General features: G+C 45.1%; 1 protein-coding gene and 1 non-coding gene across 5 annotated transcripts in view; both read right to left on the reverse strand.

Annotated features, from left to right (window-relative positions):
* Positions 1-767: 767 nt before the first annotated feature.
* Positions 768-23,075, reverse strand: part of LOC135908975 (membrane metallo-endopeptidase-like 1) — a 144,345-nt gene continuing 122,037 nt past the window's right edge. For 2 of the 4 annotated variants that reach the window (XM_070533648.1, XM_070533647.1), the window contains exons 4-6: positions 22,584-22,673; positions 2,693-4,417; positions 768-2,047 (exon numbers count right to left, since the gene is read on the reverse strand). In XM_070533648.1, coding sequence (XP_070389749.1) covers positions 1,651-2,047; positions 2,693-3,771 — 1,476 coding nt within the window. In that variant the 5' untranslated portion in view covers positions 3,772-4,417; positions 22,584-22,673 and the 3' untranslated portion in view covers positions 768-1,650. Of the gene's footprint in view, positions 2,048-2,692; positions 4,418-9,749; positions 10,718-22,583; positions 22,674-23,075 lie in introns of those variants that run through there. The other 2 variants (XM_065440835.2, XM_070533649.1) reach the window with 2 other exon arrangements.
* Positions 19,671-19,862, reverse strand: LOC135909060 (U2 spliceosomal RNA). The gene has a single exon (XR_010566547.1). It is a non-coding gene; the product is annotated as a U2 spliceosomal RNA (small nuclear RNA).

The raw sequence follows: 23,075 nt of genomic DNA on the forward strand, positions 1-23,075 counted from the left end.
GTTTTACTCTCTTTCCCCCTTATTTACCATCAACGCCATCAGTAAATGGCATGAAGGCACCAAATTATCCTCAGCTTTGAAATTTGGTCTTCACTCGGGCATGACATCAACTTCAATGTTAAACGCGATAACTCGGCGTAGAAGGTGTGTCGACGACGGTATGAGAAGAGTCAGGCCACTAAGCTTGAAATAAGACGATGCACCGACCACGATGGCATAAACCGCCAGCATTTACCTAGCGGTTCAAGCAGGTAGGCAACATAGGGCGCTGGGTCGACGAAAGATAGATAGATAGATAGATAGATAGATAGATAGATAGATAGATAGATAGATAGATAGATAGATAGATAGATAGATAGATAGATAGATAGATAGATAGATAGATAGATAGATAGATAGATAGATAGATAGATAGATAGATAGATAGATAGATAGATAGATAGATAGATAGATAGATAGATAGATAGATAGATAGACAGACAGACAGATAGATAGATAGATAGGCTAAACGACCAAAGTACGCTAACAAACCTCATCGCGTTAATAAATATGATAACATGCGGTAAATGGCGTGCTTTTCACGTGGCATCACTATCTTTCCAGTTTGCTGACCATCAACACGGGCAGTAACCGGCATGAATGTAAGAAATAATCCGCAGCTTTGAAATTTATTCATCACTCGGGCGCGAACTCTACATCAATGTGAAACGTGCTAACAATCGAACGTTTAATACATTGGATAAGTTGGCACGACGACAGAACGCCACGCTTTTCGTGCAGTTGGTTTTCATTCATCTCGAGAACCGCTAACGAGCGCTGCGAGAACCGCAATCGAGCTGCCAGAGAATTCGCCAAAAACAAAGTTTTATTCACTGAACTCTGTGTGTGGCAGTTACTAGAGAAATGATACGAATTATTTGGCTCGGGAAGCAGTTGAAGCCTGTCAAATATTAGCTTGTTTCAAGACTTCCGTAAGTGTGCACCAGGTGCCCTTCAGGCAACAGTAGAATATTCAATGGTGCAGGGCAGACGGGCTTAGAAAACGCACGCTAGGCAGCCACGAATTACAAAGAAAATCTTGACGAAATAAAAAAAATCCTTTTAAGCACAGCCAAGAAATACATTGGACATCGCCTTCGAAAACACGTTCATGAATACGGCTTCGGAAACAAAAATAAACAAGAGTGCACACAGCCCGCAAACGCGATAGATGACGTGAATGTTTTTCGACGTCTGAGAGACACAGATGGGCACATTGTTGCTAGCTAAAAGTAAAATTTTTAAATACAAAGGAAGTCAGAGAGCTGAAGAACGGGCAATAAGAAGAAAGCAAAAACAAAAAAGTGCCGAAAACGTAAAAAAGAGGCGTTTTGTATTGCGCGCCCGCCATGAATTTTCCAAACAAAACACGTCAGTATTCTAGAGTGCGTCGTACGCCAGAACAAGGCACGTAGACGAAGTGCCAGTTGCACTGCTGACGTCCTCATGCAAAGAGCGTCATTGCTTTGCAAAATGCGGCGAGCACGATTTCAAGGCATTGAAAGGTCCAGGCAAGGGGTATATTTTTTGACACTGATAAACATATTGTGTACGTTCACACTTGTGGCGAGGTAAACATCGCGCGTGATTTGGATCCTTTCCAGTCCCAACTTATCCTGTGAAGAATGTGCACTTCCTCTTGGGATTCATTTTTGATCCGTACGGGCATTGAAAAGCCTGCGCGAATGCCTCCGAATTGCTCACAGCTTTGTTGCAGTCCACCATGTGCGGACCCACGGCTCCGGGAAGGCTGCACGTCATGTAGCACAAAGTCATGAAGAACACCTGATCACCCGAGAGATTCCGGGAGATACCCTGCGGACTGTCGTCGTCGCTTGCGCTGATGGAACGCCTGTACGCTGCGTAGGCCACTTCGAGCGCGGGAATCTCGGGAAAGACGCTGGTCCTGGAGCCGGGTCGGGTCTGATAGGTGGGGGAGTCGACGACGGGAGCCTCCTCTGCAGTCGCCAGGCAGCCGTCCCGGTCTTCGAAGGCTCGAGAAGCGGCGCTGTAAAGAAGAGTACTGTAATCTTTGATAGTTCTAACAAAACGGAGGTGCGGCGTTAATAGCGCACTAAGTAAGACAGGACATTTTAGTTTGCCGTTGTGATTATTAAGTAAGCACTTTCGCATACGTTTAGCGGAAAAAAATTCTGGTAGAAAACATCCACTTTTGAATATTGTGGACGCAGTTATGCGCTTTCAGATAACTTCTACAATGCTAATTTCGTATAGTGTTTGGGTGGCTTCACTCTGGAAACATTTCCCAGCTATTGCAAAATGCAGTCGTGCGTACTTGAGAGCATATCGCCATATCAAGGTTCTTCAGTCATATATCAGTTCAGAAACTAGCTCCTCCAGTTCGATTATCAGAATACGCGAACGTCTGTCTATTTTTACAGGCAAAAGGATCTCCTGACTCATTCTAGAAATTTCTTCGCACAATTACCTACAAAGGCTAGCTTAGTTTAAACAACCGTGTCATTGCCAACAATGGCGCGTCACCATAAGGTGTAACTTGGCGAAGTAGCAAAATAATTGCTTTATTATGTCTATCATATTAGGAAAGCAGTCTATCTGTGTTGTTCTGGAATAAACTGTCATGTAAAAGAGAAAATGATCACATTCACAAAACTACGCTAAAGTAGCTTACTGGGACAAAAAGGAGTCGCCGAAAGTGCCGTTTGGATGCCACCGCAGTCCCTGTTTGTCCATGGATGCGACGAGATTCACCGCCATGGAGAATCCGAGTCCTCCGTAGAACATAGCTTTCGTCCCGTCAGAGTAGTACAGGGGCGGAGTAATGGCACCCACAGCTACCTTCACTGCGCCATTTGCAGCATCGTATACGAGGTACGGCAGTTCGTAGTTGACCACGTAGCTCAAGACGTCGATACCGGCACTCGCACGGTACGTATCAGCGGCAGACCGAGTCGATTGGATCCAATATTCTGCAACCGGCATTTCGGCGCTCGGAAAAGCCGCGTACATGCGGTCGAGTGCCTCGTTCTCCAAGAAATGCTGTGGGGGCCACAGCTGTAGGCGTGTCAAAGCCAACTTCACAGCCGCAAGCTGTCGGTTCTCGGCATCCAGCCAGTCTGTGGCGTTGACCAAAGCGCTGGCAGTTGCAACCAGGTGGTCGAAGTTTTCTGAGATGACGGCGCGTTCCTGTCTTGAGAAGCGCGACACAGAGGTGAGGGCAACCACCAGGAGTCGGTAGGCGGTCTCGACAAAACGTTCGCAGAAGTATGGCCGGTAACGTATGACGCCTTGGTCGTAGCGGTACTTCAGCAGCTGCAAATCCACTGCCGGTGCCAGGAGCTGCACGCAAGACCACGCAATCAGGGACAGCAGCTGGGTGTCCGTGTACGAGGCCATCACGGCCGCCATGGTCTGGAAGAAGTTTTTGTCGGCTATGAGAACCTGGTCGTTGGATTCCATCTCAGGCTGAAGCTCTAATTGCTTTAATGCCCGTAGCCACTCCTTCGAGTCCAGAGGCGGAGTGTAGAATATAATCTTGGCGATTGGCACCAGTAGTTGTTGGACTACAAGTGGACGCATGGCGAATAGGAGTCTTCTAAAGACATCCCCTTCCAACACCATCGTTGTCTCTATGAGCGTCTGGTTTATCGTCGCGTCCTTGTCATACCTTCCCTTGAGGATGTAGAAGAACGCAGCCCAGTACTTGTCGTATCCGCCGGTATTTTTGATCGTGAGATGATGCTGGTACATTAGCGGTACAAGTGGGCCTGGATCTAAAGTCAAACGCCAATTTGGTGCGGGTCGCAAGCGCAGTAGTCTCAATTGAAAGAAGAGTGAAACCTGCCACTTGAACGCGAGCGTTATCCGTACATCAAGGGCGCTGGTGTCACTTGACTGGCTCTTCCGGCCACGACAGTCTGCACTCCTTTAGGAACTTCCAGAAGATATCCACGTTCGAGCCGTACTGTTTACTGTCGCCCATGCATGTGGCGTACATGACTAGCGGCTTGTGGCCAACCCGAATTGTTTTGGCGCCTTCTCTAAGAATATTTCCGAACAGTGGGAACCAAGATTTCCGTACGTCATCCATGGCTGAGTTAGAGTGCTCAAGGTAGCCCTTTGGTGGCGACCAAGCGGAACAGACATAAGCCCCGAAGTGTTGGCAGGGATCGAGGCTGCTATTTAGTTTATCGGAAAGGCGCCAGGCGTGATCGAGGCAATCTTTGGTCTTGCAGTACGGCTTTGTCGGAGCAGTTTCTTGCTCTCGTCTGAACAGGATGACGAGGGCGGCTGTCACGGTTGTCACTACGAAAATTAAGATGGCCATGAGGAGGATTTGCCGCTTTGTGATAGGTACCCCTGCTACTCTGACCACTATCCGTGAACCGCGCTGCCCCTGTAAAATGAAGCACGAAAGAAATATCTCACTCAATCCTGATACCAAAATTACGTGCTGAGAAAAAGTGAGGGCGCGTGCATGTTACCAGAAACATGACGCTAAACATTTCGACAGAATTGCCTGTCTGGTTGGGAAATTGATTAGGGCTTGAGGCTGACTCCAACCAAATAACTGAGTTTTATTAGCCCGACGTTTCGGAGCCCATTCGGCTCCTTCTTCAGGGGGTTGTTCTTCGGGGGTGGCGGTGTGCCGCTTTTAAAGCGTCTTTTGCAAAGACGCTTTAACACTTTCGTGACTGCGGGAAAATCGGTAGTTTTAGGGTAGTCAGGTAATTATTTTTTTTCCTGCCACAGGAAATGATTCATGTTGAAGTGTATAATATCAAATTGTAGAAGAAGAAATTATCTTTCCAGCTGTATTAATTTCAAACAACATTTTTATTAATAATAGTACGAAAAAATTAAGCAAAACGAAAAAATTGCTACAAAAATGAGAAAGATCGATAAAAACATCAATGCTGCTTTGCACAAAAAAATATTTTAAAAAATCGAAATATACATTCTCAACAGAAGGGCCATATGAAATCAGCCTGCAAATATTAGCTCTGTATCTACAAAAGTTCTTCAGGTAGACAAGAAAACATTAGACCTAGTGTCGTCTAACGTGCCACCGTGCGAAGCAGTTTCTGGATGAAGTGAAACAGAGGTTAGCTGCATGTTTCGCAGATTTGTTTTTTGCGCAACTTTTCTTTCTTCATAGCACAGTTTACACTTTCTATATCTTTAGATTTTTTTGTGTTTTATGCTGTTGAACCTAAGGTGCGCTCCGAGAGGGAACAACAGGCGCAACTGGGGGGTCCGCAAAATGTGGTTCATCATATCCCAGCAGCTGGTTGATTAGTTCTAACCTGAAGGCAAACTGGTTGAAGAGCGAACTTCGCGATAATTCTGGGACTTCTGGATGCTGCTGATGATGCTCGTCAAACATCATAAAGCTATTTACTACAGCTATATCGATACAGTGGAAAAACAGTGTCTTCCACCAACGCACGGACTTCATAAGAATGTTGTAGGATCCGATGAGCTGGTCAGATTTATCCCCTCCAAGCATGCCCACATTGTATTTCTTGATCAGCACCCGCTTCTTCACGGACACTTCTGTCCTCATATTCCCAACTTTCTTTCTTCGCTTTGTAAGGACGAGTTTATTCGCTGTCTGCGCGGTAGACATATTCACAACCCGCCTGTCTTTCCATTGCAAGTACAAAACATCCTGCTCCCGCAGCCATAGAACTCTGCCTTCTCTTTTCGCTTTTCGCCTTCTTTTCCCACTGTGTGCCTTTGAGTTCACTTAGAAAGCCACGCCGATCTTTCCACATTATCCCACATGGAAGTGTCTTGCACTCCAGTAAATGAACTAACAAAGATGTGGAAGTGTAGGAATTGGCCAAAGAAATGATGCAACCCTGATCAAGATAAATTTTGCACAGCCGCGTCACAACATCGAATGCCAAACCTTGTACGCTAGGCTCTGCGCGCTTTCCCGTGTAGACGCTGAACTGAACAGTGTACCCCGTTGCTGAATCTGCCAAAACCCATAATTTGTAACACTTTATCCCTCATGCAATGGCGAATTGAGACCGACCTTTTGATTTCACCATTTTCTCCCCGACGGAGAGGTTCCGACGCGGTTGAAAAAATAACGTGGAAGAATCGTTGATGTGCTGAAGCAGAGAGGATATGCGGTGAAGCTTGCCATGGGATGCGACGGTCGTCTTCCCTGGATCAGACACCCTCAGGAAGGCAAGCAACTCCTTGAACCATTTCCTTGGCATCACTGTAGGCAGAAGAAGCCCGGAGAATAATCTGCATGTGCTCCAATAACAATGCAAGCATGGGACTTGCACGATTCCCATGTATACGAGAAGTCCGATGAACTTGAGCATCTCCTCTTGAGTGACTTCCTTCCGCGATCTATCTCTCGCTGTACGTGGGCTTCTCGAAAATATGCATCCACGCATACTTATTTGTGTTGTTGCATATATCCCTGATGATTTCGGCGGCGTAAAACAACAAGAAATTGACGGCTCTTGCGAACCACCGCGCAGCACTCCGGAGCGCGATTCCAAGGTCCACTCCCGGCGGTCTTCATATACAAAACTCCACTCTCTGCGTGGCCGCCGGCAAGTGGTCCTGTCTGAATGACATTGACACCCTGCAGATAGGAACTGTAACCCTTAGAACACGGCGGAAATCCTTACGATGCGATAACATGGTCCGAGAAGAAAGCAAAACTCACCGGCGGATACTTGTCGATGTTCCACGGCAGTTTGCTGCACTGTCGTCGTCCGTACGGAAGTCTGACGAATCGAAATCGTCTTCCGAGTTTGTGGTGCTGTTATCATCCACAAATTCGAGCCCAGATGCGTCGGAATCCGTCGAAACTCACCGTTTTCATGGAGCGGATGCGCACGACGTAAATGCCATCTCGAAAACAACGAGCGCTCGTCACCCCGACCATGCAGGCGCTTTAAAAATCCCTACATGGTGGAAAAGAGAAACACAAACCTGAACCTGATAAAATAGTCTCTCTTTAACCTGTTCGATGGCGCTAGCTGTCCTAAGCGCTCGGAGAGGCACCAAAATTCGAACTTGTACCATCGAGAACATACTGTCGACGGGAATAGGTGCGGTCACGAAAGTGTTAAGACTTTAAGACTTTAAGACTTTAAGAATTCGGGGGTCTTTAGCAAAGACCCCCGAAGAACAACCCCCTGAAGATTGAGCCGAATGGGCTCCGAAACGTCGGGATAATAAAACTCAGTTATTTGGTTGGAGTCAGTCTCAAGTCCTAACGTTACCAGAAAGAAGGCAGATGCGCTTTTCAATTTATTTTTTGCTTTCTTTACGTGAATATTCCTACACCTGCCGTTCGGGCATGAACGTAATTCGAGAAACATTGATAATGACGCAGGCCAGTGGTTGTTCGCACCTTTCATTATGTAGATTTGCATGCTTTTGCTGAGGAACCATAGCATGAGTTATATTGTAAAATACGCTGGCGAGGTTACCCTGGAAACCGTGCTTATGCGTTGACACTACTTGGTATCTTTAGCTCGCTATTAGGCTCCCCTGTGACAGAATTGTGTGCGCTATGGTGAAGAGGATAGAGCTTGTCGTGCAAGGAATCTATAGGCAGGAATTTCAGTGCTTGCATGCGGCAGCGATATTTTACCAGCGATTTCTCGAACGAGCCAGCGAACGGTAGCCATAGCGCTCAGCCTCTGCTTGTTGTATGCTTACAGCCAGTGTTTGCTCGACTCAGCTGTCGCGTCAACAAACCAGCAGTACCTGTGCTGTTCGCGGTGACATAATGGAGGCTGGGGTCGAGGTTTAGGTGCAGTAGCCCTAATGCTTTGGTTTCAGCCGTTATGGTTTGGTACGACGTGCTTGATTATGCACTCTCAACTTCGAGCACTTCTAGGTAGTGCGTCGCACCCGCTGTGGTGCTTTTCACACTGCTATCCTCGATCGGAGGTATTTTTGAGCCACCGGATTGAGAAAAAAAAAACGACATTTTGTTACTGCGAGCCCCGCAGCCCTCCACCTTAAAGGAGCAGTCGGTATTGTAGTCCTCGCAATTATAACACCGGCCGCGGAAATTCCACAGTGTGGAGCGAAGTCCTAATAAAATTAGGCTCTCTAGCGATTTCCATGCTCGGAAACGTTTTCGGCCGTCCTTCCGCACATGCGTGCCTTAAAGAAAAAACATCGATGGATCCCGTGCACTGTGGTAATCGATATAAGCAAAGATTTGCATGCGGTTTATTTATTTATTTATTCATTCATTTATTTATCTATTTACTTGGTTATTTATTCATTTATTTATTTCATTACCCTCGGAGCCCGAGGGCATTATACGGCATTGCCTTGATTTACGATAATTAGTGGTAACGTTGGCGGTGAGTGCGTAAGTTCTTCAGTGTTTAGACCAATATCGGAGTGGGGAGTTGATGTTGCATGTCACCCTGCTTGCGCCACTGCTGTTTGTCTGAGTATTCCACAGAATACACAGGTAGACGTGTTTGCTTGATACGTTGTTGCGCGTCATTGTATATAATGCCTGAAAGGACTGATCATTATCAATGCTTCACGTGGCACATCGCATCGTGGCAGAAATCTTAAATTGTATTCTAGAGCTACGCGTAATTCAAATAATTTAATTGCATGTATGCATTGTGTACATAGATTCGATATCTGCACCACGTGTCGCTGCGTAGCGAAGACGCTCCTGATACGCGCGACCATTCTTTCGGGCCTGGGTGTCCTCGACGCTGAGTGCATGCTTTGCAGCCATTTTGCTGGCGCGTGTTTACCCGCTCCTTCTGCATTCCTGGCGAGCATGCTGTCGAGACGCTTAAGACGCCAGCTCCGAGGGCTGTCTTCAGGTTATGGACTATTGTAATGTTTACACTATCAGAGCACAGCACGCGACCTCCACTGCTCAGCGCCTGCATTTCTGTCGCACAGGAAAGCAGGGATGGCTCGTGCCATACGCACAAACTGTTGAACGCTGCCGGAGCGGTGCCATTCGGGATTCGCGGGGGCTATTGCCATCTGGTAGCTTTGCAAGAAACCCAGCGGCACACACGGCAAGACCATCACAGCAACGCCCGGAAAATCACGAGAACAGGGAAAGAATCCTTCGCTTTCCAAAGAAAAAAAAATGAACATGACGGCGAGACAAGGCCTCGGCTGATGTAGGGAGCTGTAGCAATACCGACATACTTCGTTGATTCTTAACGTCTGTGTCGCCTCCGCCGCGGGTCGGCCCGGCATTGCCCTATCGTCGGGCTTCTTTTTTTCTACACGCGGACTCGATAGTGGGGAAAGTAGCCCTTAACAGCTTCGCCGTAAAAGTTAATTAATTCGCGTCCCCAAATGTTGCAGAAAACGTCGTCTGTTGGCTTTTTTTTCGCCATTTTGCTTACCACATCTTATAAGTTGTCGGAAAGCGTAACCCCCCAATTTAGCTGGTGGCGGTAAGTACCTTTACAAAGGCTGTCACCACCATAAAACAGAGCTTGCATGTAGGTTCCGTTGGCATGCGCGGAGGCTAGTTCCATCTGGTAGCGTTGCATGAAACCCAGTGGTACGCGCGGCAAGACGATCACAACAGCAGCGCCCGAAAATTCGTGAGAAGGGGCAGAAAAAAGCTTCGCTTTGAAAAATACAGCCCAGGATTCGCAACTCAGTGACTCCCATGATATGTCGCACATAGCAACGGCTATACCTGACACCTTTTCGATTGCCAGAGGTCACACACTTACAGCTGAGCCTGTTCAGTACGGCGTGGACTTGTATAAGAAACAGCTCGCTCACGTGTTCCGAGTCCCAGATCGAAGACTTGCTTCCTCGTCGCCTGGCCCGCTGCTCCGCAATGCGTTCTGCGCTCAACGTCTTCAGACCTTGAATGAAGGACGAGAACGAAGGCTCGCGCTGGGACCCCGAGTCTTGCGTCGACGATTTTCCCGAGTGTCCGCTTCGCGAGGCCGCGTCGATGGGCACCGCCAGAGTGACGGTCGAGCCGGAGCGTGTCCTCGCCTTAACCGTACCAGGCGGTAGCTTTGCACTGCGGACTTCGCCCGTCAGGGTTGTCTGGGCTGCTTCCTTGTTCGATGTGGAAGATGTCACATGTTCTGTGATCGACCGATAGCCAGCAGCAGACTCTAGTGCCGGTGTCGGCTGCGAGGTGTGGCGTTGTCCTGGAGGAGGCTGGACTTCGCCTTCGGCGACTGCTCGAGCTTGTTTTGGTCGCCCGTCGGTGGCTCCTGGTTCTACCGAAAAAGGTGATTCAGTCGTAGAAGCCATGCCCCGTTTGCGCATGCCATGTTCGGTGCTACCAGTCTGTTGTTCCTGAGGTGTGGTGATGTCGGATGGAGTGGGCTGGACGACGTCGTAAAACGACAGACTTCGCTTACATTTAGGAGGTTCGTTCACAGAAATTTCGGCGTCTGATCCGGTGGTGGCGGTCGCGCCTCTTGCTTGAGCTGAATCGAACTGGGTGTCCGCGGTAGCCCTTTGACTGGGAACGCTAGGACGCTGGCGCGTCCCTTCAAGCTCTCCAGAGGAATTGGAGCTCCGAGAAAATTCGCGTCCTCTAGAGCTTGCGGAGTTACTTCGAGGGCGACGCCGCCTCTTGCTCTTATCGGCTTGATGCTGAGAGCTCGGAAGCATCGCTCAGTTGCTTGCTGTGGTCGCAAATCGCAGGGCCCAGGATATGCAATCGGAAATGCCGTTACCCTTCTTCTTCTTCTGCTATAGCTCGTAACAAGCCCGTGACATTCGCATAGGGCCAATGGGGCTGGTTGTCGCAGGTCAAGCTAGCGCCGCCTGGATTCTAATGGCAATTCCACTGATACCAGAAAAATGACCACTTACTAATACTAGATGATGTTTTCAATGTTATTCACTCATAATATAAGTTTAGAAACCACATGCGACATCTCAATAACTTATACTTGGAAAGTGAAATGTGTGTAGAAAACGGAATGAAGCATGCGAGGAGTACCGTGCAACAGACGACTGACGCCGGCGTCGTCTTCTTCTGCTAGCGCTGTTGCGGTGCTCGCTTGCGTTGGATATATATATTTATATATTCTTATTTATGGCTCAGAATTAGAGTGCACATTTACCCTTGAAGGTTGGCACTGCTGCATAGGCCGAGTGAAATCACGACACTGATCACACCAACTTGCTGCAAATAAAGAGCTTTATTATAACAGCATCGATGTTTGCATGATCTAAAATACACGTGAATAGTGTTTCAGAAGATATTCAGGTGCAAAACATGCCTTTATGTTTTATGTGCAAAGCGTACACAACGACTACGTACAGTCTCGCCACAGATGTTTCGTGAGCACAAGCTGTCCGCCGCTGAATGACGAAATACATCCGATCCCAAAGAGCAGTCACAGGCTTGTATCTTGCTAAAGTTCCTCCACATTTGTTGCTGAAGATGCCACACCACGTCGTTCACAATATCCAACGATTTGCATTTCTATTTCTGCATAAATACCTAGCTTTCACAAGGGCGAATTCCGTCGCGACTGTCCGTGTTCTGGTCCACACTGCCTGCTCTCTCTCTCTTGCCGTTACCCGCCGTACCCATTCGGCAAGTTCTCACGATATAAAACTTTTCGGCGTTTCAGGTGAATTTGTTTCAAACAGCTTAAATTTAAAAGAGAAATGTTTTGTGTACGTGCTGTCACAAATGATATTTGACGTGATATCAATCAAACATGATAACTATCAAACCGGTGACAGAGAAATGTTTGGAATATAACCAACCCTTATATACACACACACACACACATATATATATATATATATATATATATATATATATATATATATATATATATATATATATATATATATATATATATATATATATTATTGATTGCAAGAAAGAAAAGCCTTTAATTCAGTCGAAAGCTCAGCAGTCATGGAGGCATTGCGCAATCAAGGTGTAGACGAGCTGTGCGTAAAAATACTGAAGCATATCTATAGCGGCTCCACAGCCACCGTAGTCCTCCATAAAGAACGCAACAAAATCCCAATAACGAAAGGCGTCAGGCAGGGAGAGACGAGCTCTCTAATGCTATTCACAGCGTGTTTACAGGAGGTGTTCAGAGACCTGGATTGGGAAGAATTTGGAATAAGAGTTAATTGAGACTACCTTAGTAGCTTGCGATTCGCCGATGGTATTGCCTTGCTTAGTAACTCAGGGGACAAGTTGCAGTGCATGCTCACTGACCTGCAGAGGCAAAGCAGAAGGGTGGGTTTAAAAATTAATCTGAAGAAAACTAAAGCAATGTTCAACAGTCTCGGAAGAGATCAGCAGTTTACGATAGGTAGCGAGGCGCTGGAAGTGGTAAGGGAATACAGCAGGTTGCCATTATCCCTCAAGAGAAAAGTGTATAACACCTGTGTCTTACAGGACTCACGTACGGGGCAGAAACCGGGAGGCATTGGAAAAGGGTTCTACTTAAATTGAGGACTACGCAATGAGCTATGGAAAGAAGAATGATGGAGGAACGTTAAGGGATAAGAAAAGAGCAGATTGGGTGAGGGAGCCAACGCGAGTTAATGACATCTTATTTGAAATCAAGAAACAGAAATGGGCACGGGCTGGACATGTAAGAAGGACATAAGATAACTGATGGTTATTAGGGGTTACGGGCTGGATTCCAAGGGAAGGGAAGCGTATGAAGGGGCGGCAGAAAGTTAGGGTGGGCGGATGACACGAATAAGTTTGTCGGGATGACATGGCCGCATTTTTCTCATGACCGGGGTAGTTTGAGAAGTATGGGAGAAGCCTTTGCTCTGCAATGGGCGTAACCAGGCTGATGATGATGATAACAGGTCATTCCACATTTCTCGGCGATCACAGCTGCGTTCCGCGAACTTTTTTGAAAAGAGGATGTCGCGAAGGTCTGCGAAGACTAATACCAGACTATTTTCACAGCTTTTCTTGATACCTTGTCAAAAGCTGCAGTTCAGGCTCACTGCCAGGAAGACTAGCCTATCACGCTATCCGTAGACGCCTGTGAAATAGATTCGGCGCTTTGATCATTAAAAACGGTCAGCCACTAGCGCACTCTTCGTGGTCTCTCTCGAAAACACAACATACTTATGCACAAATATAAAAATGCTAGCGGTCGTATATGGTTACGAGAAATTCCAGCACTACTGGTTTTGGTAGCCGGAGGTCACATTGGAATCTGATCACAAACCACTCGAGATAATGTTGAAGAGACCATTGTGTCAGCACCCACTTCGAATTCATCGCATGAGACTCAAGCTGCAAAGGTGTCGCCTAGCAGTAAAACACAGGTCAGGGAAAGACCATTTTATTTGAGACTTGTTATACCGTTTTCCGAGTTTACCAATCTTGAGTGAATCCGCAGAAAAAGTCTACAATACCTGGGCGAATCTTCTGCTTTCAGGCAAGCGCCTGAATCAAGCTTTGCAAGAAACTGAACAACCGGCTATGCAGAAACTTCGCCAATAAAATTGAGAAGCCATTTCTTCCTGTGATGGTGGTCGACCACCGAAGCTGCTATGGTGGTATCAGTTATATCTGTACAGAGTTTTGTTAGTATGTAACTGTACATCTAATTGTGTGCATGTCATTTACGTGAAATACAAATAAATAATCATAATCATAATCATTTGTTGTCTTGTCTCTTTCTCTAAATATGCATACAGCAAAAGTGACCGTGCCTCACAAAAAAGGTGACCGAAATAACCTTGCCAATTATAGACCCGTGTCTATCTTGCCTGTGTTCTCAAAGGCATTTGAAAACATTCTGCACACTCGATTTTCAAGTTTCATTGATATGCGCAGGGGGCCGTTAAACAGAGCCTCGACGAAAGCGACGATGTGCGTTGACCGGGGCACAGTTTGAAAAATTGCACAAAACAAAACACGTTTTTTCTAAGTAGCAAATGAGCATATTTTCGAGTTAATTAGCTGAATGAATCTTCGAAGGACTAGAGCTTTATTCTAGCAGACAAATATGGGGTCGTCCGTTTCCTTTCCTTAGAAGCCCATGTATTGACACCAGACGGAAATTCCACAATTTTTGCTGCTTCACTGCGAACTATATTATGTGAAAAGTTAATGAAACTCGGCCTAATGTTGGCGTCATCTACTCGGGCACGCGTAATATAATTCGTGTCCAGAGAGTTTTCTTGAAACAAGAATTGCGGCCGCTTTCTGTCACCATACTCCCTCCGCCGATGCCCATGTATTGACAGCATGCGGGAATTCTGTATCGTTTACAACTTCAATGCGACCGAACTAATTTTGACTGTTAAATCAAACTTGGCGTATTGATGGAGTCGTCTTAGCGGCAAATTTCAGTATAAATATTTGTCCCAAGTACCTAGATTAGATTGAAAGCTATAGAGCATTCGCAAGAGAATTGGCTTTGCCGCAAGGCCTTTACAATTCGCGCCACGATTTTCCGGAGGGTAGCCATAGACAGCTTCGCTGTCATACAAACACAAGTTGGCGCGACAGGAAGCTGACGTCACTCGGAAGTTACGCAGCTACTTGGATTTACGGGATGAACTATACACGGAACATCTTACTTTGTTGTAGCGAAAGCTGAACAAGGACAACAGAAAGGCACATCTGACACACACAGCGCTTTCTGTTGGCCTTGTTCAGCTTGCGCTACAACAAAATAAGATATGCCGTGAAAACAAGCCCCTGTAGATATCCTCATTACACACGGAACACGGTATTGTTTTACGCAGCTACCGACTCGTTATCACTACCAAGATGTGCGTAGACATCCTAGCAGCTGTGAACCACCTTTACAACCAATATTTCAGGTTGCATGAGAAATGTACGTATCTCCCACTAACCTTCTATGTGTACCCCTGATTCTTTGGCACAAGCTGACAGCTGCTCTACAGTTGACCTTGAGGCTTAATTAGCTGTAACACAGCTGCATATGCAAACCTAGGTCAGCTTAAGGCAAACAGTGCAACGCTGCTCTGACCTAACCCCTCACGCATTGACCCGAGCGAACTTAAAAAAGCTAAAGCCATTTACCCAGGCAAGTGTATCAAAAGACAAGTGACCCATCCAGTTTGCGCTAGCGTAATGCTAGCTGTAAGCTATAATTGCGAAATTAGTCGTATCATAAGAAGCCAGGAAACACGGACACCAAGTACAACATACGGGAAATTACTTGTGCTTAATGAATGAAATAACGAAACGATAAATTCATGGAAGTGAAAGCAGATGAAAAAACAATTTGCCGCAGGTGGGGAACGATCCCACAACCATCGCGTTATGCGTGCAAAGTTTAATTATTCTGTGCGTTGTAAAGTGTACTCAATGTGCCATCCAATGAGTGGTTCTTGTTCTTTCGGAGTCGGCTTATCTCTGTTCCGGTAATTGATTTTCCAAAGTTGACCCAGCTGCATCGTTACAAAAAGTTAAATAAATGATTATGTCGTTGACTTACCCGTCAATAGAGAAGCGCACATTAATTTGATTTAGATAAGAATCTGATTTTTTTCCTTCTTGTAACACGAAAATTATAAGCGATAAGCGAACAAATTTAAACCGCTCGATGCGGTATCATTAGCACTACCTATGCCTAAATTATTTCCACCGCCCACACAAGCCGGCACGGCCAGCCATGTGCAAGTATTGCGAACGTTCAACCTTTAAGCACCAGTGTTCAGGGCTTTCAGGCTACTCTACTTTCATTAGCGATTGAGGTTAATCGGAATCAAACATTTATATCCTATCTGGGTTTATCCATTTATCTAGGATATAGGATCTAGGATATCCATTGGATGTATCCATCTAGGATATATCCATTTATATCCTATCTAAGGACAGACAATATCATTTGCGATTCGAAAATTGCCGTTTAGTAGCACTCGTTCAGAATATAGTTCAATTTAGATCAATGTAATTCGCTAACTAAAGTGCCCCTTTGACAGCGGTATGAATCGCCTCCACCGATTAGTGCACTCGCCTGCCTTTGTGACGAACGAAGCGCGAATTGCACGTTGGCTGCAGCCTGTGTTCGTTCTCGCTGTTTCAGCTCGTCTTCCGATTTTAAGCAGACGGACCAAATGTCATCGTCCTGTTATTAGTCGTGCAAGTGCTTTGTTAGGATTGGTGCCTGAAGATCAAGAGTATAGCTCATTCTTGACACGCCAGCGTCATTTGCACTAAGTTAATAAACAAACAGAACGCGCATGGAGCAAAGCAAACGAGCCAGCGTGGGAACACGCGCCCGGGAAACACTGATCTGAAGCTAAATAGACGAAAAGAAAAGAAAAGCTGTCACGCATGTGATGTGTGACGTTGCTGAAGTTGGCGGCGCACAAGCCCCTCCCATGACGAGTGAGTTGTGAAAACTGCTTCTTCCCCTTGCAAAGCAGAACGATGGGTGGGTTTCACAGGAGTGAGTGCAACTTTCGTTAACGATCCATAATTTGACCTTTTCAGCCACTTCTGAACATAAAAGGCTGCTGCAGTAATAAGTTGATGCACGTATGACTGTTTCAAATCCCAGTGATGATGATGATGCATTGGCTGACGCATTTAATAATTTTTTCACTGGTATGATAACGACCGGAACCCCGGCTGATGCGTGCGACTACGTAAGTACTCACAACGCTCAGTCATTGTACTTGTGTCCCGCCACCGCTCACGAAGTTTTATCAATAATAAAAAGTATAAAAAATAGCGCCAGTTGTGATATAGACTGAATTCAAATACGTCCTGTCAAAGACGTGTCTGATGTTATCGCGCAGATTTTAGCCGATATTTTTCACGTTTGTTTAACTAACTCTGTCTTTCCTTTAAATGTGCATATAGCAAAAGTGACCGTGCTTCACAAAAAAGGTGACTGAAATAACCTTGGCAATTATAGACCCGTGTCTATATTGCCTGTGTTCTCAAAGGCATTCGAAAAAATTCTGCACAGTCGATTTTCAAGTTTCATTGATAAATATAATTTATTTACACCTAATCAATTTGCCTTTCGGAAAAATAAATCAGTTGAACTGGCACTCCTGGAGCAAAAAGAGTATATTCCTAAACAATTTGAAAATAAGGCACTCATTTACGGTATTTTTATTGATTTTTCAAAGGCCTTTGATTTAGTAAACCATAAAATATTGTTAAAGAAATTGCATTGCTAGGGTATTCGTGGACAAGCTCTAACGCTTATTGACTCTTACTTATCGAACAGACAGCAGGTCGTTCAGTTATGCGACTCTATTTCCGGAGTGAAACCTTTGCTGTGTGGAGTGCCAAAGGGCAGTATTCTAGCCCCACTATTATTTATTATCTATCTTAATGACATTGTAAATATTGATTGCGAGGCGAAATACATAATAAGTGCTGATGATACCAGCATGTTTTTTGAGAGCATGATATTCATGAGCTTATCAGAACTTGTAATCACACAATGAAAACGCTAGAGAGATGGTCAGCGGCAAATGCTATGCGTATTAACGAAAATAAAACAAAAGCTGTTATATTCCGACCAAAAAATAAAATTACTCCACCTCATGAAGACATAGTACTGAGTACTCACACTATTGAAATAGTTGACCATTTTAAATGTCCGGGCATATTTTTTACACGAATATGAGTTGGGATTACCACGTGAGACATCTTCAGCAAAAATTACCTCAGGTGACAGGTGTAATTGGTCGGCTTCGATACTTACTTCCAAAAGGAATCAAGCTTCTACTCTAGCATTCGCTCTTTAGCTCTCGTGTAAATTATTGCCAACTAGTATGGGGTACAACGACGGTCACAAATCTTAATCAAATATACTTGGTTCAGAAAAAATGTATTAGGCATATTTTCAATGCACCTTTTGCCGCATCTACGAATGTTTTATTCTACACTTAAGGAATAGTTAAAATACACCAGATATACAATTAAACGTTAAGCAGAAATTTCAAATTAGACACTTGTAAGAACATAACATATTTGCGTGTTCTGGCCAATTTAAGAATTAGGCATTTAAATTATCATGGAGAAAATTGTGAAGTAGACACAGCACGATTAAACTCCGAAAAAGAGCACTTGTCTTACACGCTTCCGTGCCTCCTCAATCACTATGACCTTAACAATTTTGACTTAAATGATTGTTCATATCAGGATATCCGAAAGTTATACACAGTGGTGTATGGCTCTCATATTTCTACTACTTAACACTGGTTATACCACAAACTTTGTCTCGTTTATCAAATCCATAACCGTATCGAATTGTTTCATCTGGTTGTATGTAACTGTTTGTAACAAATTGATTTCTATATTGTTTTTTCCTGTACATTCAGTGTATTTATTCTAGACATTTGTATTTGATAGCATTTCAGATATTCATTTTTCTAAGAAACTGTTTTGTATTTATTTTTTGACGTCTGTAAAAACTGCCTTCTGTATTTTTTATTTATTTATTTATTTGAGTACCCTAAGGGCCCGTTAGGGCATTACATAGGGGGGGACGAAAAAGTTCAAGCATGATTGAAATCTGTACAATGTAAATATATGAAGGCATTAGGAACCATGAAAAACATCTAGCAGAAGCAAACAAGAAAAAAGAAAGAAAGAAAAGGGTAACGAAATTTATACAATGTTTAGTAGCGTCAAACGCGCATAAGAACATAAAATGTGATGCAAACAATCAGTACCCATCAGAACACGAGGTTAAGGATAAACACCTAGGTAAACAGCCTACACAGACACATATCTGATGAAACGGAATGAATTTTACACAATGCCAAGCACTTGAAAACACTGTTTATATAAATATTCAAGAAAACGTGGGATCTGACAGGTTGACACACTCTAAAAAGGTTAGCAGTGCTGCATGAAATGATGATGATTCCGTAATCGAGACAATGGTTGCAGGTAGCGAGTTCCATTCGGCAATGGATAAAACTAGAGGCGAATTTTGATAAGCGTTAGTCCTGGCGAATATAGGTTTTACTTTATGAACATGGTCTGTGCGGGTAGAGATATGGGGAGCGGGAAGAATGTGGGCTCGAGCGAATGCAATGTTGCTGTGGTAAAGGCTATGGAAGAAGGTCAACCGTGATAATTTCCTGCGCATGTCAAGTAAAGGGAGATTAAGTGATTTCTTTAAGGCGCTCACACTTTGATAGCGAGAGTATGAAGTTAAGATGAACCGCGCAGCTTTATTTTGAACTGATTCAAGTAGGTTCGTGAGATTAGAGTGATGGGGGTGCCAAATTATTGACGTTATTCATTTACCATTATTATTTACTTATTCATTTACCATTCATTATTCATACCTTAGCATTTCCTTTATTTAGTGTTTGCCCTATACTACTGCGCTGTCTGTTAAGTTTCTATTTTTTATTTATTTTACGGCAGTGCTGTTACCGCTCGGAAATTTTTCCATGGGGCTGTGGCCTAGTCAAGCTGTTCTGAAAAACAGCTTTTTGTCACAGTCCTTCTTTCTGTATCATTGACAGAATGAAAATAAAGACTGATTGATTTATTGACTGAATTATTTATTGGCTTCCCCTTTGAAGCGGGCCAATAACAAATATCCACCTAGCCTGCGTGAATTATTCAGGTATGCTGGACATGTTTTTCATTGTAGCATTTTACAGCGAAGCTGTTTATGGCTAGGCTTCCGTGCAGTTTTGTTCTGCGTGGGCAAAAAACGTGGGCCCATCGCTGTGGTAGTGAAATAACTGGCCGACAGCGGAGGAGGTGAAACAAGCTTCAAGCGCTCCGCCAAGTTGCACAAATAAGTTCTTGGGTCCCAATAAATATCTTGGGTCCCAATAGAGCCGGTATCAGATATTAATCCGGCAAGAACAGATACTACAGTGTGACACGCGTCGGCCATGTCTACGTTCGCATCATCCTCTCTTTGTCGGCGTTCCAAGCGCTTGCGTATCTACTTTCCTTCCGCTCTACCATAGTGGCGGTTCCGGTCGAAACGTCGCGTGTGTCTAGTTTCCTCCAGCTACTCTGGACGGCGGTCCCGTCGTCCATGCCAATGTACACGAAAAAGCACAGTAAACGAGTTCATACCTTTGTTCAAAATTCAGTGTCCCCTCTGTGTCGTGTGCTAAACAGCTTCGTTGGTAATCCAGCTTCACAGAGTGGAATGGCTCACAAGCTGATCCGTTCGTATCAATCTCTTCCCTCCTTTTTTTTCACCAATAATGTGCACGTAACGTACTTATCTCGATTACTGACGGCTTGATACTTCCATCCACTTTAAGTCCAAGCGCTTCTGGAAAAGGTTCATTACCTACGGGTCTCACTCGGTGAATTCCTTCGGATTCAATTGGGATATGCTCAGTGATATCCGGAATTTTGCATATGTATGCTGCCGCTACAGCAGGCACATGTCTAATCTTCTTGGGAATAATTGCTACAGTATGTGTTTATCCTTAGAAGCAGCTCGAGGCTGAAACAGCAACGCACTGCTTTTGTGTTTTACAGATTTTTCCTGCTCATTTCTTTCTTCCCATCGTAAATAGCCATGGTTTTATTATAGCGAATCTGTATACCTCTACCGCCCAAGGAAATTTTCGTGTCGTAAGCAAAAAGCTCCTCGTATGTGGGCCGATCACGGAGATAGTGAAATATCGGCCCGACCCGCGGCGGAGGTGAAAGCAGGCGTCAAGCACTCCCCATACGTGGGCCCTTCCCGAAGATAAAGCAATACTGGCCATACCCGAGGCGGAGTTGACGCAGGCGTTAAGAACTCCCCATACGTGCACCGATCCCGAAGGAAGTACAATACCGGGCCGAGCCGCGGCGGAGGCGAAGCAGGCGTTAAGCACTCCCCCTATGTGGGCCGATCCCGAAGATAGTGCAGTACCGGCCCCGCCCACGGCGGAGGTGAAGCATGCGTTAAGCACTCCCCATACGTGGGCCGATCCCGAAGATAGTGCAGTACCGGCCCGACCCGTGGCGGAGATGCAGTTCGCCATTAAGGGTTCCACATACACAGCTTCTCTCGTCATCCTTCACAGAGTGGAAGGTCAAGGTGGTGGTAACAGCTTTATTGAGATTCTGCTCAGTTATCTGGCAGGCCCGAGTCCTAGGATGGCCCCTCGCGAGGAGCGACGCTTTCGACCCAGGCAACGAGGGCTTTTTGTCGTTTTTCATCCGGCGTTCTGAGCAGCTCCTCCCACGTCTGCAGTGAGGGAGCTGGCAGGAGCGACCTGGGAGGGGGTAATCCCTCGCACCCCCAAAGAATGTGATTTTGGGTGGCCAATGTTTGATTTGCGCAATTTTGACATATTGGGTTCCATTGTCCGTTGGTATTAATGGCCAGCCAATGTGTGCTCGGGAACGAGTGAGTTTGGATTCGACGCAGGATTGAGGCTTGCGCTCGCGTGAGGCTTGCGTTTGGAGGCGGGTAGATTTGCCTTTTTTGCTTGTAGTAGTTTGTTATCGTTGTATGTCGTCGCTGCCTCCTCCATTGCATCTGAGTCTGAGGGGTACACCGCCCGGTTGATTTGACCTCGGGCTACCCAGTGCACCTCCTCATTCCCTTGATTCCCCGAATGGGAAGGGACCCACACGAGTTCTACAGTATTTTCATTTGTAAAGTCGCGTAGGACTCGTAAAGTCTAGGAATCGTAGGACAGATTGTTCTAGAGAAACTGGCCACCCTGTATACGCAATGCCTCATGACCTCGAGTGTACCGGAATCTTGGAAAAACGCTAACATAATCCTAATCCATAAGAAAGGAGACGCCAAAGACTTGAAAAATTATAGGCCGATCAGCTTACTGTCCGTTGCGTACAAACTATTTACTAAGGTAATCGCAAATAGAATCAGGAGCACCTTAGACTTCTCTCAAGCAAAGGACCAGGCAGGATTCCGTAAACGCTACTCAACAATAGATCATATTCACACTATCAATCAGGTGATAGAGAAATGTGCGGAATATAACCAACCCTTATATATAGCTTTCATTGATTACGAAAACGCGTTTGATTCTGTCGAAACTCATGTTTCTCTAGTTTAATATTTTCTTTTTTGTGCTCCTATATTCTTTACTTTTCCAAAAATAATGGGTGTTTGAAATAAGTACTCTATATTGCTCTTAAATTTTTCCTGCACCAAAGCCCACGTTGAATTACATTTCTGGAACACTTTGCAGTGCTGTAGATTATCAAAAGGAAGAAAAAAATGCCGTAACCTTACATTTTAGCCTTCTGTATAACAAGAAGTATGAACCTATCAATTACATAGACAAGTACAAAAGAACTATGAAAAACTGTGCATAAAGACAGACATACATTATAATAGCAGGAATCGATGGCGAGAATTCTAATAGAAAGGAACCATTAAAAACTAGGCACTAAAGACACATAATAATTATAACACAAGTATTTGCTAAGGATTTGAAGAGACAAAAAGAATGTCTCTTCAAATCACTCCACCCCAACATTCATCCATGGTTCGATGAGTGACCACAGCTGGTGATGCGGTTTGGATAGGTGGAAGCTGAGTGCAGCTGTGAAATAGGTGGAATATGTTGAGGGTCACCAAAGGTTGCACGCTGGTTGCACAGCAGGTTGCCTCGATCTCCGGACTCACTCGACATCATGCGTTGAGCCTGGTTATACGTCGTTTGCAAGAGGCCTGGCCCAAGTGTGTGGCACGGCTTGGGTAAACTTTCGAGGCAACCTGAAAAACACAGATCCATATCTATAAGCAACAAAATATTCTCCATCATAGGGCAAACCTGAAGTTTACCATCGGCACATAGCAGATAATGAAAACAGACACAGGTGACCAGACTTGAGGTATACAGATGTGCAAAAGTGTAAATGAATGTGAAGAGCTGCTTATAGGACGGAATGTTTCATTCTGTCTTTTGTAGATCAATAATAGTATCGTAACATAAAGTCAAGTGTACTGGGCCCTCCCTAAAAAAATTCAGATAATGGGGTTTTACCTGCCAAAACCACTTTCTGATTATGAGGCACGCCGTAGTGGAGGACACCGGAAAGTTCGACCCCCTGAGGTTCTTTAATGTGCACCTTAATCTAAGTACACAGGTGTTTTCGCATTTCGCCCCCCTCGAAA

Source organism: Dermacentor albipictus, chromosome 2 (genome assembly GCF_038994185.2).
Source record: "Dermacentor albipictus isolate Rhodes 1998 colony chromosome 2, USDA_Dalb.pri_finalv2, whole genome shotgun sequence".
NCBI lineage: Eukaryota > Metazoa > Arthropoda > Arachnida > Ixodida > Ixodidae > Dermacentor > Dermacentor albipictus.